The sequence below is a fragment of the Manis javanica genome, chromosome 1 (assembly GCF_040802235.1).
Source record: "Manis javanica isolate MJ-LG chromosome 1, MJ_LKY, whole genome shotgun sequence".
Lineage (NCBI taxonomy): Eukaryota > Metazoa > Chordata > Mammalia > Pholidota > Manidae > Manis > Manis javanica.
The window spans coordinates 207,626,303-207,645,836 of record NC_133156.1 but is presented as its reverse complement, the minus strand read 5'-3'; the positions used below and the strand labels follow the sequence as shown (position 1 = coordinate 207,645,836).

Below are 19,534 nucleotides of genomic sequence, written 5' to 3'. Positions count from 1 at the left end.
TTATATTAACCAAAAAGGAATGTTTCACCACTAAAAGCTTCAGTCAGCTGAAACCAGCTCCACTCTATAGTTTGGTTTTGTATGTTTTTCTCCTTGTTTTAATGAGTGGTGTCACTCATTATTAAGTAATTTGGCTATGGAAAAGAAATCACACGTTTTTCTAGAGAAATCTTGACAATCTTTATATGCATGTGTAGTACATTTTTTTATTGTTGTTATTCACAAGTTTTGAAAGCAGTGTGTGCAATTAAGCCCAGACTACTTATGAGTATTCTCGTGAAATGGAAAACAGCAAATAGCACATTTGGGAGATACTGATACACAGGGTTCCTTCTCCATCTGATCAGGTGCATACTCCCATCTGTTACACAATTTATGCTAACCAAAGAGGAGTAAGTAATTTCCTCTGTAGAAGTTTGTGTTTTCATTCTCTCCTTCTGGGTTCAGTCCCTTGCCTATGTTTAATTCAGACTTGGTAGAAGCTGGACTTGAAGCTCCCTTTAATATGGAGGGTAATCTGCCTTTCTGTAAAGTTGGTTTTTAGTATCCAAGTCATTTTTGATACTTCAGTGATTAACAGTCAGTCATCCTAATGTCCATGACCTTGTAATGATTTACTTCATTACAGGGAAAACTATTCAGGGCTGTTCCTTTTCACCTTTAGTGAGACTGGTTCTGGCTTCACTGCATAAATTAGGGAGCACTATGCCAAAATAACTGTGTTTAAGATATGTCTAGAATGATTAATTAATTTGCAATAAATTTAAATATCTGAAAGATGGTCTGGGATTTAAAATACTCTTATAGTTCCTTTCTTCATTCTATTTTGGCATGACCGGGTATCTTTGTGCCATTACAATGTATATATAGAAATAGAAACTTTCAACCCCCCTCAAAAGTACAGTCACATCTTAATAATTATAGTAGGGGAACGAGGGATGATGTTAGAAATGGGAGGAAGGAAACATCAGGATAGGTGATTACAGTGGGGGACAGTATTTGCAGCCTCTTCTTTCTTCAGTAGGGGCAAGAAAATTGAAACTAGCATTGCAAGTTGTCAGGGTCCCGGAGACTACCCTTAGGTTTGATGACTCACCAGAAGGACCCCCAGAACCCAGAAAAGCTGTTGTACTCATTCTTATGGTTTATTACAGTGAAAGGATACATATTAAAATCAGCAAAGGGAAAATGTACATAGGGCAGAGTCCAGGAGAAGCAAGGTAAGAGCTTCCAGTTGTCCTCTTGGAGTGGAGTTACACAGGGATGTGCTCAATTCTCTCACAAATGATGTGTGACTCTATGTACAAAGTGTTGCCAACCAGGGAAGTTCATCCAAGCCTTGGTGGCCAGAGCTTTTATTGGGAGAAGGGACATCAGTCTTGCAGGCATGGAATGCACATGTCGCTGACCTTAGCCACTCAGTCTCCAACCCCCGCAGAAGTCAGACTCATACAGCATGGCCCAGGACCCCAGGTGAATGAACAAGAAAGGCATTTACCATAAATTGCTTTGTTAGCATTAGCTATCTGGTATAGCCCATTATCTCAGGTATATCAAGACAGCCTTCCCAGGCAGGGCATTCCTAGGGCTTTTCCAGGAGCCAGTCAAGGGCCAGTCCTTTCTTTGGAATGTCTTTTGAGCACCCCAAGTCTGCTGTGGAAACTGCACAATAGCTTAGGAACCTCAGAATCAACAAGGCTTTAGGGAAATGGCTGAGGAGTGTGCTGAGGTAGGTGGGTGCAACCAGACGCTTTCCTGGAAGTTAAGGGGAAAGGTAGCCTAGAAGTGCAAAGCATTCCTCACTGGAGAACAAAGGTACTTGCAAGAGTTCCTTTAACAACCAATCTGGATTCAAAGACATTTGTTATTGGGACAATCTCTGAGTAAAGTTCTTATGTGGTTCAGACTAAATGAATGGAAAAAGAAATAGGCTATTTTCCACGTATTTGTGGTAAGACATTTTAAAAGATTTCTTGGTTTTTCTGTAGACCTCTTATTCATTCTGATTACCAAGGAAGGCTGGTGAGTCCTGTGGAATCTGGTCCTGAACGGACCAATTGGCAAATAGGTTCTCTGTATTTTGTGATCTCTCTTCCCAAGACATGTTGCCATTTTTGCCAATATTTTTCTTCCTACGAAAGTTGTTTATCTAAAAGTAATTGTCAAATTAAACAGTTGCACAGGGCACAAATGCATCTAAGGAGCTCTGACTGTAGAACTCATTCATAAAACTGAACATGTTTTTCAGGGAAGAAGAGTACTCCCAGATCACAGTTTTTCCTGGACTGTACACCTTTCCTAAGCAATAATAGGACAGTTTTCTGTGGCAGTCCAGTATCTCTTGGGCAGCTTGCTCCAACTTGATCAAAGGGGCCTTCCTGTAGGTGTAGGTCTGGTAATGTTTACTTATATTCTTTTTCATTTACTTTTGTTTTTCTTGAGGTTTATAGAAGCAGGAAATTGTCTTCCCTTCTGAGTTCTTTGGCTGGCCTAATTAAATTGACATATGACAGATTAACAGGAGAAAAACAAGTTTAATTTCGTACATACAGAAGCCCCATAAAAATATGAGCGTCAACAGAAGTGACTAAAGCAACCAGCTTTTATACCTTTTCGACAAGGAAACAATAAATTTGTAAAGAATTGACAAGACAAAAGGATTTGGGTTTGGGGTAGTACATTAGTGAAATTGCAGGGTTTGCTTATACAGCTTTCTCAGCCCTAAATTCCCTATCTGTGGTGATAAGGATGCCTTCTGCCCTCCTGGAACAAAAAGGTACTTTCACGGGATTTATTTCCTGCTTTCGGGGGGTCAGAGGAGTGTCAGAGTGTCCTTGCAAGTGCTGTTTCTCCAGTAATTTTATTTGAAAATAATCAACATGTCAAAGTGGCATATTTTGGGGTAGTCTATTCAGCTCACTTCCAGGTTTACCATCTGCTATTCTATCCCCAGAGAACAACCATTTTGAACTTGGCCTCCTGCTCTTCTTTCTCGGCTTCCACAGCTATAGAATGCCTCTGAAGAACTGGTCATACCATTTTAAGACTGACCCTTGCTATTTACCATCCAGATCTCTGTCCTGCTCTGGCTGTTCTTCATGACATCATCTCTGATACAGACCTTTGTCCCTGGTCTCTTGGTCTGCAGTTCCTGCAGAAAGCCTGCTACATCACGTTAAAAAAAAACTAAATCTTAAGATAACTTGAAACTATCATTTGGGTGGTGAAGTACATTTTTTTCTCCTAATTTTAAAAATCTACTATTTTTGTTTCCAAGTTTCCAAGTATCTTGGTGGTACTTAAATAGGACACTTTTGGCTTCTGAGTTGAATTTACATTTTTACAGTGAGTCCACAGATGAAACCTTGTTTTCGTGGAAAGAGCAAAACTAAACACAACTAACCATAGTTAGTTCTTATATTAGTTAGAACCATAGTACTCTCTTTTGAGAAGTCTTCATTAATCAAGTATGTTTGACCTTTAAGTAAAGTTTCATTGCAATTTTTTAAAGAGGTGTTTTTAACAGTTTAAGAGTTTTCATCTTAACTATCTTTAATTCCTCAAATGCTTTTACATATTTTTCTTCTTTGCCCCCTATAGTCTAAAGCATTGGTAAAACTACACTCTTAACTACTTGGAGTATATAGAATAAAACCACTTTTTTTCTTTACTATCACTAACATCTTATGCATCCCTTCTAAGATTTTATATGCCCAAATATATTTTGCAGAAAATCTAAACAGAACCAATACATCTTAGTTATTTAAAATTAAGCACCACTCAACCCCCAGTCACACTCTTTTATCCTGCCCTATTTTTTCCCATTACCCTTATCCCCTTGTGTAAAGTACTGTATGATCTTTAGACCTTTATTATGTTTGTGATCTCTCTTACTCACAAGTATGTAATTTCTATGCAGGCAGAGATATGGGGTCTGTTTTATTCACTGATGTCTTTCCAGGCCCTGGCACTTGGCAGATATTCACTGAATATTTGTTGAATTAATGAGTCAATAAACCCTCACTTAACAATACTCTCCTACCTATATCTTGATTCTTATACTTTTTTTTAATGATTCCATCATTTGAGGCTTTATGGTTCTTTTTTTTTTTCCTTTTCCTTTCCATTGTGTATGTGTTTCTGTTTCATCTAAGTTTGATTTTTTTTCCCAAAGTGTATTATTATGTCAAGTCAGCTAATCTATTTCTTATCTCACCATTCATTTCTTTATTTTGTGTTCCTGCTTTGTTTAAAATATGAAAAAATGAGGACTGGAAACTTTCTGATGTATGCTTATATGAAATTACATATTCTCATTGCTCTAGTAAACATGTACATCACTTTATTTGAAAGCAATATTCTGAGAATCTTTTATGTACCCATATGAACCTCAAAGGTAACACCAAAAATTGTCTTCAGACTTTATAATACATTAAAACATGCTATTCAATATTTCCTTTAAGAATCTAGTGTTAAAGTAAAAATTTTAATTTATTACTATGATAAATTAAGTACATGTGTAATTTTAGTATTTTTATCCTTTGAATTAGGTACAAGTTATGGAAGAGAAATTAAAAGCAGCTAATATTCAAACCAGTGAATCAGAGACAAGGTTGTATAAAAAGTGTCAAGATCTGGAGACCTTCATACAGGAAAAAGATGACATCATTCAAAACTTGGAACTGCAACTTGAAGAGCAGGTTAGGAAGAATTTGATCATCAAAGAGTTCTAAATATGTGTGTTCATTTAGGCATAATCACAGAGGTTAAAGAGAAACAGCCTATACTCCTGAATTTTTATTAGAAATCTTACTTATTTGGTCAACTCATAGGATTGCATCTCATTTATTGGTGAAAGCTGCAAGTAAAATGGCGTTCACTTTAAGTCTGGGGTGATTCCAAGACAGTAGCTAAGACTAACATTGTGGGGTGTGACAATGCTTTTGGATGTGACAATGTAGTGTTTATGCTGAAAACATCTGGTTTTCAGGAGGCATTTCTGTCTGTAAAATATTTGAAGTAAATCTTTGCTTTAGATTTTTAGTGTGTTGAAAATGTTCATGGAACACTATATTTTAAATATGTTTGATGCTAATCCTTCTGCTTAGAAGTGTGTACACTATTTTTAAACCACTTTATTGAGATCAAGTATAATATTCAGTTCATTTAAAAATTTTATTAGGAATGAAATTACATTAGGGCTATTACTTAAGTCATCATTTAATTTAGCATCATTTAAATATGACCACTATGAAATTGTCAAATATGTTAAATTGTTGTTTATATTCAGCATTTAAAACAAATTTCTCTGAGGATCAGTGTTTTCTTAGGTCAGTAGTTTTCAGCTTTACTCCACTCCCAGCCCCCACCCACTGTGATTGATATGATAGTCACATTCTCAGTAGTTTTGTGACCATAACCAGATTTTAATGTTAAATTTGAGCTGGAGTTGTTCAATCTTTAGTTTTTTCTGGATCTTTAAAGTCTAGTGTTTGAGGGGAAAACAAGCCGTGCTCTGGAGGAGATTCTAATTCTCCTCTGCCTAATCTGATGGACCACTATCCTACTATTATAAACTATTTTAAACTATTATATCCAGAAATGGTTTCCTTTGTTGATAAATTCAGTGGATGGATTTCAGCATATGGTCTTCCAGAGAAAGAGAACAACAGTTGTTAAACATAGTAATATTTGCCTATGCCTTTATTGTTTATTACTGTATCTGCTGGACAATTATTCTTATTTTTTACTCTGGTAATTTGAAGGTAGTGGTTTTAACTTGGAAATGGATTTAAAGTAGATTTGCTTTTTATATTTATGACATAACATTTCCAGGCCAGTGAGCTTATTTTGGAACTGAACAAATTGCTCATGTTATTTCAGAAACAAATAAGAATACAAGAAGCTAAAATAATAGAAGAAAAAGCAGCTAAGATCAAAGAATGGGTAACACTTAAGTTAAATGAGGTATTTATTGCTATATTTTGCCTTTTCTTTACCTTTTTCTTCCTTTGAATAGATAAGTCATCAGAATCCGTGGTCATTATGAGTGAAGCAAAATTCTGATCAGTTGATGATACTACTGACTTTCAGTAAATGTGAGATAGGTAGTGTTCCTTTCAATGTCCAGTGTATTCCTATAATTTAAAATATTGATAGGCTCATGGTAACCAGTGTAAGTACCCTCATTCTAATTACTTGGTTTTTAGTTCTAATTAGTTCATTTAAAATAATTATAGAACATATGTACATATCATAAAATGAATGTGTTTAGTATCTGAGAAGTAGTTTATATGGCAAGTTAAATGCTGAAATAATTTGGCTTAAAATAATATTGCAGTAGAAAAGGCACAGGGTAAAACATTTAAAACTCATAGTTTTGGGAAAAATAAATATTAAACTCATCATTCTTTGTGTTAATAAATTCATCTGATACTTGCTTATCATTGCTTTTGTTTTTTGCTTTCTTGTAATTAGATGTTGCCATTTACTAAATATTACAATTTATTAGTACATTTTAGAAATGTTATTCCTCTGTAAAAGAATATCATTGTGTTCTTTTAGCTGGAATTGGAGAATCAGAATCTTCGTTTAATCAACCAAAACCAAACTGAAGAGTTAAGAACAGTACAGTCAAAACTACAAGGTATGATGAGTACTTTGGCTAAGATAGCTTACTTAATTGGATTTATTTGACTATGTAGAATTTTACTGTTGAGCATTTGAAATATTATTAGCACAACTGAGAAACTGAATTTTACATTTTGTTTCCTTTGAGTTGATTCAAATTTAAACAGCCACATGTCCATAGTAAACAGCACAGCTAGACAGGAACAAATAACCCAAAAGGGGTAATACTAATTTGAGTGTTTAATTTCAGGTATGTTTGCTTAAAAAAAAAACAGTTGTGTTATTTTCTATTTTCATTTTGTATTATGGTAATAAGCAGTGACTGAAATTTTTACAGCCTGAATATTTTGAGCAAAATTTTATAATATGAATAAACTGCTTGCATTTTCCAATGCTTAGGGTTACTTTCTTTCGTTTCAATTTCAAAGCCTAAGGATGGGCAACAGAGTTAAGATTTACTTAATATGCTGTTCTGGTGATGGCTACTCAAGTGCACATTAAGCTGAAACAAGGAGGTGAATCATCAGGGTTAGTAGACCCATGACCTAAGGTAGTGGTTTTCCAATCTATTTAGCAACAGAACCCTTTTTTAAAGCAATATGTTTTCCTGTAGAATCTCAAGAGCTAACACAGGTAAAAGCAGTGTTCGGCTATGGGTCCACAGTTTTGCAGGCTTGGCCTCATCCATGCCACTTCTTATACCTTCTGTGACATTTCTACAAAGTGCTGGGGTTTCACAATATGCATTGGAAAAATATTGGCATGGTAGAAAGAACATGGGCTTTAAAGTCAACTGAAATGCCTACAAGTTAATAACTGTTACATTTCTGGATTTTTTTTGTATTAGTAAAATAATAATTGTAATAGTGCTTTACTGGTTTCATGGGGGTTGTTGCTTACAAGACTTATGAAAACATTTCTGCCTGTTAACAGTTCCTGCAATCATTTTGTAAAGGGAAAAACTCTTCTGCTCTCTTTTTCTCAGTACCTCTGACACCAAATGTCAGGGTTGGGGGTTGGGGGGTGTTTCCCACACCAAGCAGTTAGCCAGTTCTCAGCACACACCAACTGGGTGTCCTACAAATTTAACTCAATTCTGACATTATCTACGTGGAGTTAGCATCAGATTGTACAGGTTTAGGGCTCAGTCCCACAAAACTAACCCCTCACCACTCAGACACAATCACAAGAATGGGTCATCACCCTGCTTCTGCCCAACTGGCTATAAATCAGAGGTTCCCATGACCCTCCTCAGATATGGTTATTTGCTGGAGAGTAGAGAGGCTCACAGAACTCAGGCAGTTTACTTCCTAGCTATCGGGTTTATTACAAAAGATCTAACTCAGAACAGCCAGATGGAAGAGATCTACAGGACAAGGTATGGGAGAATGGGCAGAGGGTCCACGCTCTCTCTGAGGGTGCTAAACCTCCACAGGTTTACCAACCTGAAAGTTCTCTGAACCCCATCCTTTTGGATTTTTTTAATGGATGCTTCACTATATAGACATGATTGACTGATTAAGTCATTGGCCACTGATGATTAATTCACCTACAGCCCTCTGCCTTCCTCTGAGGTCAGAGGTAGTGACATGGAGGATGATGCTGAAAGTTCCAGCCCTCTAATCACATGGTTGGTTCCCCTGGCAACCTGCCTCCATCCTGAGGCTATCTAGAGGCTTTCCAAAAATCACCTTATTAACATCAACTCAGATAGGGTTGAAATGGCTTGTTACAAAAACAAAAGATACTTTTATTGCTGTTATCACTTAGGAAATTCCCAAGGTTACAGGAACAGTGTGCCAGGAACCATGGAAAAAAACAAAAATATGTATTTCTTATTTACACATTTCTTCCACCTATATGATGAAAAATAGGTGTTCCCATAGTTGATCCAGAATTCCATATTTAGGATTAAAGTTTCAATGCTGTGACATTCAGCCTCATTGAAATAGATTGGTGCACCAAACCCTTTCTCAAAGGCTGTTATTTTCCCTGGTATTCTTAGCTTGCAATTTGATCTTCACTGGCAATCTCCTAGGTCTTATAGGTTAAGGGGTATTAATCCTTGGACTGGAGAAGAATAGATATGATGTATGTAGATATAATACTTCAAAAATTAATATGTATGTATATATGATTATTAAAATATCATGAATTAATTCTGTGAAAGATAATGTGAAAATATTGAAAGATAGGTCTAAAGGAATGCACAATATAAAGATATTTTTCTTAGACTCCAGTCATTTATCAGTTGCTATTTAATTTAACCTTTTGGTGCTCTCTCAGAGTTAAGAATCTAATTTCCTTGGCAACTTATCTTACTAAAAGTGTTATCTCCCTGCTTTTGATCTTGCAAGCTGCAATGTTACAAGTTTTAGAAGATGAATTAAACTCAGAAGTAGGTGCTTTTGTTATCACTCCCCTAGCTATCTAAATTCTCTGTCTAGAAACTGCCACCTCCCCCTTTTTTTTCTCTAAAGTGGCTAAGGCTCCCCATATTGTGGTCACCATAGACCAAACCATTCTGTCTGCTTTCTTATGAGAAGCATACTGAAAACTAAGATAAGGAAAAGTTTTTACAGTAACCATATGGTATTTTCCCCAATGATGATCCAAATTTCCTCTGGTTGTCTTGGTAACCAGGACCTCAGTCCCTTTTTCCTCACCATTAGTAACATTTTCACACAGTTAAATTTTATCAGTACTTGACTGGTATTTACCAATACATGACTTTGCAAGAAGCTATAATACTCTACTTGTTTATAATCTGGTTTTTTGGTTTATTTATTTGTGTATTTGGTTTTGTTTGAGAACTAAACCAAGGTATTATTTTCCTCTCTGTAGTTAAAAATACATTGAACATTCTGAATATATAAACAGATTTTAAACATTGGCATGTGATGTTAGACATTGAGGATTCCATTTTACTATACATAAGTAAAGAGGAACTTCAGGCTCTTTTCTGGTATAAGGAGTAATTTGTCCAAGTTTTTAATATGCTTTGGCTCTTTGTCTAACAAACTGTTATAAAGAATTCAAATCTTTTAATTTTGATTAATGATCTTGCAGAAGTTCAAGGGAAGAAGTCATCCACCATCTCCCCTTCAAAGCTTTTGGAAGGTCAGCGCCTAAGTAGCTTGACCTTTGGGTGCTTTCTGTCCCGAGCAAGGAGTCCTCCTCAAGTGGTTAAATCTGAGGAAGTGAGCAAGATATCATTTAAAGAACCTGAGTTCACTGAAGAAAAAGACATAGAAGGTATTTATGAACTAAAGGAATTTGACTTTTTTTTTTTAAGGGGAAATCATTTGCTAAGATTAACCCAAATACTTAATTTCCTTTATTTTTTTCCTCACCCCGATGTTTTATGCAATATTATTCAAGAGCAATCCAGCATTTAACTTGTGCATCTAGTTCTCTTGTATGTTTCTGGGGAGTCTAAGCCAGTGATGCATAGGAGAAACTGATTTTCCCCTCTGAATACTTCTTTCTTCAGTAGGCAGCAATGGTGTTTAAAATTAATTAAGTTCACAGTTGTACCTACAAGGTACTTGTTTTAGCGGAGTTTCAAATTAGAACTATGAACTTTCTATCATTATTTATTCAAAACTAGTATTAAAGATGAAATAAATATAACATAGCAAATGTATGAACAGAAAGAACACCAGAGGATAAGTTAACTGCTTTGATTTTTCCCTTTGTTGCTCCAAAGAGGAAAATATGTGCCTGAGTATTTAAACCCTGGACCTGTATGCAGATGTCTACCCTTCCTTTAGTCTTAAAGCCCCTCTAAATTGTGTTTTGTTGTGCAGCTGCTGGATTTGCTACCCCTAGCATGACTTCTCCACATATTTTAGAGAGGCTTGACTTTGCATTTTCTCTGTTTTCAGTTGCCACTTTTTACCTCCAGTGGAGAAAAATATTAGCTCTAAAAGTCTGTCTCTGTGTTTGGTTATGAAATTCTGAAAACTACATAATGCTTTTCCAGTCAGAAGGCTCCTTTGCTACTTACTTTTATGCCCTTATTTGCATTTTTTTTTCTGTTTTGAGGAGTCATTTTAATTTCCTTTAACCATCAGTTAGAGTATAGCTCAGTATAGGTGAGGTTGCCTGTACTGAAGCTCTTGCTCATTTACAAATTTAACTAACTGCCTGATACTAAATAGTAGACTTTATTTATTCAGCCTGTTTCCTTAGTTATGAAGGTCATATCCGTGCTTTGATATTTCCAAAGTTTCTTTTGTACTCTTCAATCTAAAATTTCTAGTTTACTGTTTATGAAGCCAATGGTTCATTCTATTCTATTATTAAATATTATAATATTCATTATTCTATTAATAGTTATTAATAATTATAATTATTCTATCAATTATTCTATTAATTGTGTTATACACAAAAATAAGCCATATCTGAAGACATTGTTAAAGAGTTATTCTTTTTATAAAAGCACATTTGCAGTTACGATTAAACCAGAAAGAGAACGAGGAAAGCTTTTCTCTATGTGTTCTTCATGGTTTGGCATATTTCATGTATTGAAGCTTGGGAACAAAGTTTGTTTTTTAAACTATAGCTTTATTGTGTTTAAATTTACTTACGATGATTTTGAAATTTAGAGGAGGAAGGTCACCATTTTCTTTGCCTCTAAAATAGTGAGCAGTAGTGTTCTTCCTATGATAGAGTTGCCCTATTTCACATCTTGCTTCTTTTATTCTCTATCCTTAGACAACTGCCAGGTTTTTTTTCCTCGACATATTTCTTTGTAAAAAGCAATTTAATTTTGATATTATTCTTTTGAAGTGTTATGGCTCCATGTTTTATAAAAAATTTATAGTTTTCAAACTTAGGTTTAAAAAAGACATACAACTAAAAACAGATAATGTGAATTAACTTCATTCAGATGAAAATTACCATTTTTACTTTGTGGTTACATAGAGCTCCATGTACAGAAAGTTTATATTGTTAGAGACAACATACCAATAAGATGTATGCTTTTCTAGAAATGGAAATTCCAGAAAAGTCTGTTGATAACCAAATTCAAGCAAACAACCAAGGTCAGAAAACATTGCACCAGATTCCTTGTGCCTCAGAACAGAATCAGAAAAGAAGAACAAGCTTTATAACAGAGGGTGGCATAGCGCAGAACGCGGGGGCTCCAGGGAGTGACTGGAGTTCTGATGAGGACGACGGCAGCCGAGGAAGATCCGAGCCCAGGTACACATCCACCCTTTCCGGTGACACGTCAGAGGAAGGGGTCCGGGGTAGCAGGATGGGCAGTGAGACGTATTTGACAGCATCTGATGACAGCAGTTCTATATTTGAAGAAGAGACTTTTGGCATAAAGAGACCAGAACATAAGAAGCTGTATTCTTGGCAACAGGAGGCACACTGGAAAGCTCAGAACTGTCTTCTTGGGAAGGGAAATTCTGAGTCAATTAAAAAGGAACACGATAGTTCCTCGGATGAACTGAATAAAAAATTTCAGACTCAGAGACTGCATTATTCATCTTCTTCAAGTGAGGCCAACACCCCAAGCCCTATTTTGACCCCAGCTTTGACTCCAAAATATCCTGATTCACTCCCTGGGAGAGGAACACAATTAGTGCCTTCCTCAAACCTGCCACCCCCAAAGTTAAGGATTCCTAATGTTTTCAGTATAAGTGTCGCACTAGCCAAAAGGCACTTAAGCCAGCCACAATTAAGTTCCGATAGAATATTTGGTACAAACCGAAATGCTATAAGCATGATACGACCACTGAGACCCCAGGAAACAGATCTCGATCTAGTTGATGGTGACAGTACAGAAATGGCAGAGAATATGGACACTAGTTGTGATGACGGACTGTTTTCCTATGACTCCCTTGAATCCCCGTGTTCAGATGACCAGGACACCTGGGACTTAGCGAAGAAGGCAGCCTGCGGCAAACCTCCAACACCTCCCCTGCACCGCTTTCCCTCTTGGGTAAATCGTATTGCCGTGTGCAGCACATGCACGCTAGTTTTTTCTTAACACTTATTTTCAGGTTTTACTCTATTTTCCTGTTTCTCTTCAAATCCAGCTTTGTTCTGAAAATCCCCAGTTTGCAGAATACAGTTTCCTCTTCTCTTTCCCACTGAGTTCTGAATCAGTTGAGAAATAAGACAAGAATAAGACAGATGGGAGATCGAAATATTACCTTTGTTGATGATAAAACTGATTTTAGAGAATTGAAGGGCAAATGAGCTTTCCAATACTGAACCTTAAAATTAGCTAGATTTATTCTCTTTGTCCTGGGTTGCCCTGGATCACCCAGCGTTCCTCCAGTGAGGCTGACGCTCTAAATTAGCTTATGGAGAAAGACCCAATAATTGTTTCCTGCATGCAGTTACTTCTCAAGAGAAGGGTGCTGGGCTCTGCACATCCTGTTTCTCTTTCTAAGCTTACTAGTCACATCAAGGCCCTCTGTGGTCCTTGGGGAAGAGAAAGTGAATGGTTTCAGAGAGCTCAGGCATGTTTGATCACTAGAGCTCCCTCCACATGGGAATAAACATTAAGGGGGGTAAAGAAAGCGTCCTCCTAATTGTGTAATATTTGGAATGAATTCTGGACCAGGACTCTTAACTTACTGATCATCAGTTTTGGAATTTAATCATTTATTTGATTGGCTTTAAGGGAAATTTAAGTTTACTCTTCATGAGCTGCTAAATCCATTTCTTTAACCGAAAGCATCTTCCTATGTATCTAGAATAGACTGAGATTTCCTCCATTGAAGCAAATATATGACATGTATATATAATTAACCCATCAATTGTGTGATTCTTCTTAGGAATATCTATATCTCTAGATATTTAAAAAATCTTTTTATGTTTGAAACAAAGTGAAATCATCCATCTGTTTTGTAGATGGAACTTTTGCTTCGCCTATTGACATAATTTAACCTTTGGCCTCCAGAGAAATGTCTGGGTTGCAGGATTTTTTGGCCTTTGGAGTTGTGTTCTGTTATTACTAATTTTTATTCGGTGACCAATGCAATTTTAAGCAAATTAAGGCAGCCATGTTTTCCTAGTATAAATTCAGATATTGAGATGTATTTGCTTTTATTTGCTTTAAAAAGAACATTTCATTGCAGTGTCAACATGAAACTGTCTGCAGTTGAATACTAAAATCTGGATAGCACGCATAAAGAAGAGGACATTATTGGCATGTGATCTCTGGAATTCCAATTATGTTACCCTTTAGGCAGTGAGGAGTTGAAATTTTGCTTCTTTTATTATGTTGAGATTATCAGAGATTCAGGTTAGGCTTTCAAGTTCATTTTATTTGGCAAATCATTTTACTGCTCTTGCCCTTCTGTCTTCAACTTGTCTTTGGAAGCTATTCAATCCTGAAAAAATAGTATTACTTTTCAAAATCCTTCTAGCAAACTGGCCAAGTCTGCAGTTTCATTTCTGAGTTTGTTAGGTATTTTTCAGGCTTCAAGGAAAAGAGATCTATTCTAGATACTTCAATTTATGAGAGTTTATTTAAGGATTTTTAAGAGTTTATTTTAAGGCACAGCCCATCCTTATTGAAATAGAATATCATTCAAAGTACAATAGTCAGTCTAGTGGGAAAATACGGGATGATTCAGCAAGCACCTCTAATAGTCAACTCCTTAGAAACAGGTGACACCATTGCCCGAAGTCCAGTGGCTCAGCTTGCCCTTTTCCATCTATGGTGACCCTCTGCTTCTCTCCTGCTACTAACTACTCTCCTGCACTTACTCATGGCTTCTAACAGCCTCACGTTTCCTGCTTAGTGCCTTAGTTTTACTCTGCCCTTTGTCTCTCTGTGTGTACAGTCACGCTCTCAAAAGAAACTGCAGTTGATTCATTCAGTCAGTACTTCAGTCTGAAGTGTCTCAGATAATTAGAGATCTCATGCCTGTTACTTTGGGGCCACTGGGTAGCACAGTCCTGCCTTAGTTGCCCACAGTGCCCTGGTGCAGACAACTGTGTCCAGGCCAGATGCATTACAAAGCTCAAGACATAGTGATCTAAGCATTTGGACCAACCTGGAGCCCCTTTTTAAAATGGGGACAGGGCTAATTGACTTTCCAGTAACCATTTTGAAGGTCTTAGAAAAGAGCAAGCAAAGTAACAACCTACTTTTGGAACAATATAATATTGCAAATTCTATTGTAATTCTCAAGTCCATTTAGTACTTGACTCAGATATTTCTTCCATTTCATTGAAATGAGAAGGTGATAGCAACAGTGCTATAATGTGATTTCAAGTTTTTTCTTTTTCTTTAACCGTATTCTAGAATAATAGAATATTGAAGGTAGTATATATGTATAATTAGTGATTATGCATTGTTTCTGACTTCATGTTATAGACATTCAAGGTTTTTTCTTTATGTTCTAGAATGTAGAATGTTAGAAGTGGTATTGATGTATAGTCAGTGATTGTCAGTAAGTTTTCTCTTACTTTTTTCCTCTCTCTTCAAAAGAACTTAAAATACCAAGCAACAATTTGGGAACAAAGCTAAATAATGGAATGACTAATGGATGGAAAAAATGTTTGCAGTGCTATTCACAGTGGCATATTTTAGTTGGCACTGATGACAACTTTATAATAATGCTGTACTCTGGTGAATATTAAATGAAGAACAAATGAAAAACATGGGTGTTGGAAGTAATCATTTATTTGCTTTAAATATCCAGTTTTAATCTCTCTTTTGCATTAGGAAAGCAGAATTTATGCTGTAGCCAAATCAGGCATTCGAATGTCTGAGGCCTTCAACATGGACAATGTTAATAAAAGTAAGTGGCTTTGCATACTGCAACATAGATGAACTCTGAGGACATTATTCTAAGTGAACTAAGCCAGTCACAAAGGACAAATACTGTGTATTTCCACTTATATGAGGTACCTTCAGTAGTCAAATCCATAGAAACAGAAAGTCAAATGATGGTTACTAGGGGCTAGAGAGAGAAGGGAAGGGGAGCAGTTGCTTATGGGTATAGATCAGATTTGCAAGATAAAGTTCTGGATTCTGAATACATCTGATTCACAACAGTGAGGCTGTCCTTAACAGTAACTGAACTGTACACTTAAGAATGGTTAAGATGGTAGATTTTATGTCATGTTTTTTACTCCAATAAAAAAAGTTCTAAAAAAGTGATTTTGTATTGCCATTTCCCTAAGAATTTCCTAAGTTTCTAGAGTCATTGGAATAAATAGAATTATGTAAACTTTCACAGCGTGATTTCTGAGGTTGCTGATTTATATTTTAAAATTGAAATTCATGTTACTCAATATCAGAGCATGTACAACTCTCTCGCAGAGTACCTCTTGATGTTTTTACCTAAAGGGGGCTAAGGCAAACAAACCGTGGAGTTGTAGCTATTTAAAATTGTACAAATATTTGTCTCTATGTCCTTTTTCCCAGAGTTTAAAACACATTCCTCCTTTTTTTCCTTTATTCAAAAAACTATTATAGAAGCCATGCATTCCCATTATAAAAAATAAAATCAAACAACAGAGAACTATCTGGAATAAAAAGAGAAATTTCTCATGGTTTCCTCTACCAGCCCCCTTCCTAATCTTCCGCTAATGCATATCTTAGAGGTAACCATTGATGTTCTAGTCCTTTTCAGCTATCTTTTGTTGTTAGCATTCAGGAAATTATATTCTGACCTTCCAGCATGAGGTTCACTTGATAAAGGCCTAGCAATGTCAATGTTTTAACACCATATCAGTAGTAGGGCTATGAACAATTCATAGGATACTGCTTGCACAATTACTCAGCAGGTGTCTGTACTCATTTCTGCCCAGCCTGAGCTGGCTAGAGATGCCAAAGAAATAAAAGCTATAATCCTCACTTTCAAAGAGCTTACAGTCTAGTGGGGAACTAGCACACATGAAGAAATAATGAGCCATGTAAGAGAGGGTATAATTCTTGAAGTAGACTGTGTAATAAACAACCATGTGTGTTAACCCAGTTTCTCTTGAATTGGATATTTTGACAGTACACATTCATAAAAAGCGGACCTAAGTACTAGTTAGAAAGTTTTTTTAAAAAATCATTCTGTTTTCTGTTTCAGATTCTGTCGCAATGCTTTCCTATTCTACATCAGGACTTTATACATCCTTGATATACAAGAATATGACAACTCCAGTGTTTACAACTTTGAAGGGGGTAACTCATTATTGTTACTGAGTTGTTACCTTATTGTAACTCATTTTTGTTATCATTTTCTCTTCCTAATGGGTCAAGAAAACTGTCTGTTCAAGCCCCAGATTGCGTTCGATATTTTACATAGACTCTCCATTCATAGGGAGTTTTAGAAGTTCACACTAATATAGCATAAAAAGGGAAGAAATGGAAAGATCTGGAGAAGACATTTATATTTATCAGAGTATTAGAGATCTGAGTCCATTTTTGTTATGCCCCACTGATTCCCTACCCACTTCAGGGCTGTGAGTTGTTTAAAGGAAACCTATTATTAATGATGTACTGAAAACTCCTAATTTGAAAAGATCTTTGTATCGTTGCCAGGGTTCCCCTGCCTTGCTTAACTACCTGATTAAAATAAATGTCGTCAGATATTAATGGCCTTCTGTTTTCAGGAAATTTTTATAATTGACAAAAATGCCTGTTAATGAGAATTAGGAGTTTAACAGTAAGACTTTGGTAATGGCAAAGTATATTCTTATATTCCTTAAAAAAAAATCTCATTACAAAACTCCATTTTTAAGTATTTTTTAAATTATTTTATTTTTTATTAAAGTATAGTTGGTATACAATATTGGTTTCATATATACAAAGTAGTGATTCAGCAGTTATATAAATTACTAAATCCTCACCCCATACTAGTGTAGTTTACACGACTTTTTGGTAAACTATTCTTTATCTAAAGAGAGGTGGCTTTAGAGATGGACACTGGAGGCTGTCTGCTTTTCTTTAGAAGGCGACCCAAATAAGCAGCAGCCCATTCCTGGATGACTCCTCTGGGTCAGACGAAGAAGATAGTTCCAGATCCAGTTCCCGGACTTCGGAGTCAGACACACGCAGTAGGAGTGGGCTGGGCAGCCCAAGAGCCATGAAACGAGGTGAGGGGAAGTCTCAGCCCTACAAGCCAACTCTGAATAATTCAGAATACTTAATGGGAATTTTATCTCCATAATAGGATTTTTAAAAAGAAAAACCAAAGTATTTGCTTCAAACCATAGTGAAAAGCTAGGGCTAGGACCCTTATATTCTAGTTCTCTCTTCTTAATTCTCCTTGGGACAGTCTTTTTTTTTTTTTTAGTCTTATCTTCTAAGAGAGAGATCACTTTGTCTTTATCATAGAAATAAAATGAGTTAATTGGCCAAAATGAGATTTGCTTTTTATAGTTATTGTGTGGTATTTTGGATAATTTATGAGATAGGCTTATTTCAGCTAAATTTGTTACAGTGCTAAATGGCAGAAAACACCCTGAAGTCTGGTGATTCATCTGATATGAAGATGAAAACCAACCAAAACTTCACTTTGAGCATGTCTATGATTTTTAGTGGATTTTTGAATAAAGTTTTGGCATAGGTAGAGGTTGCAGAGAGATCTAATCACGCTAAATGACATCTGCATTTTACAGAAGACTGTAATGCAGTATGGTCTGTCGGTTTTCAAACCATATTCCATGGAACCCCTACATACTACTCACCCCCTCAGCTTCGACCAAGGCTGTTCACAGGTTTAATATTTTGAGCTTCCTCTGGTCTTTTTGCTCCTACCTTGGCCTCCAACAGTCAGAATCAGTTTATATCACATTTTTGCTTAAAGCACTGCAAGGACTTATAATAGCTATAAGATGTTATGTGATTCTTTTATGTCTTTGATCTCACCTCCTTTCTCCTCCCTTACTCAGCCTCTGGCCACATCAGCGCTCCTGCGGCTCCTACAACAGGCCAGGCATGCTTTTATTTTAGGACTTTTGTACTGATTGTTTCCTTTTCTTGGGATTCTTCTCTCAGATGTCTGTCTAGCTAACTCTGGCCCCTCCTTCAGTACTTTGCTCAAGTACTGCCTTCTTAAAAGATCTACTGTGATCACACCATCCAAACTGTAGGCTTTCACCCTTCTCCAGCTGCTGGCTCTTTTTACTACCTTTAGTCTTCACTACCTTAGTCTCTACATTTTATTTCTCCATAGCACCTACTGCCTGCTTTTTGTCTGTCTCCCCCAACTAGAATCTGTGTTCCACGAGGACAGAAATGTTTCTATTTTGTTGTCTGCTCTGTCCCTAGCACCTGGGGTAGTGCTTAGCTCGCTGGCCCTGGGGCTGGGAGCCTGAGATTTGCACTCCAGTATTGTGCCTGCCTAGCTACTTCACTTCAGACAAATCCTTTGATCTTGGGACTTTAGTCTCCTTAGAGAATGAGGGCATTAATCAGGCTGATCTCTGAGGTCCCTTATAGATCTAAATTTCTGTTATTTTATGAAAAATAAAGATGTTACTATTATCACAACTGTCACTTGTCTTAGTCAAAGAAGTGAGAATAATGATATAGTGACATTGTCCTAATATGTCCCTTAAATGTTAATAAGTACTTTAAAAAATTATCAGATGACTTAATGAATAATAACCTAATTCTTTATTTATTTAATATATTAAAAATCTCCAATTGTAGTGACCCTCCAAAAGTGGCTTGTAACTTGTATGTCATTTTCTAAAAAGACAAGTGAATTAGGGTGAAAATGCTCCCTTGAATTTTACTTTATAGCTGCTGTCAAATGAAATCATCCATTTATTACTTTAAGTCTGATTGCTTCTCTTTTACAAGACTTTTAAAATCTATAAACTACTGGTATTGGATCTACATGAAAAAGACTACTGAAATTGTGGAGTTAAAAAATTGAATTACTTTAAAAGTGGTCACAAAAGATAAGTGGTTTAAAATGTG

The 19,534-nt window shown here is 36.2% G+C and overlaps 1 protein-coding gene across 7 annotated transcripts in view; it reads left to right on the top strand.

The window, feature by feature from the left end:
- PLEKHH2 (pleckstrin homology, MyTH4 and FERM domain containing H2) overlaps positions 1 to 19,534 on the top strand; it is a 92,798-nt gene that overhangs the window by 20,920 nt on the left and 52,344 nt on the right. For all 7 annotated transcript variants that reach the window (XR_012121573.1, XR_012121575.1, XR_012121576.1 and 4 more), the window contains exons 4-11: positions 4,551 to 4,700; positions 5,884 to 5,967; positions 6,565 to 6,646; positions 9,700 to 9,885; positions 11,625 to 12,586; positions 15,332 to 15,407; positions 16,692 to 16,786; positions 17,556 to 17,700. Coding sequence is in view for 2 of the 7 variants with exons in the window: in XM_073213807.1 (XP_073069908.1) it covers positions 4,551 to 4,700; positions 5,884 to 5,967; positions 6,565 to 6,646; positions 9,700 to 9,885; positions 11,625 to 12,586; positions 15,332 to 15,407; positions 16,692 to 16,786; positions 17,556 to 17,700 (1,780 nt within the window). In the remaining 5 variants the exon portion in view is untranslated. The remainder of the gene's footprint in view (positions 1 to 4,550; positions 4,701 to 5,883; positions 5,968 to 6,564; positions 6,647 to 9,699; positions 9,886 to 11,624; positions 12,587 to 15,331; positions 15,408 to 16,691; positions 16,787 to 17,555; positions 17,701 to 19,534) is intronic.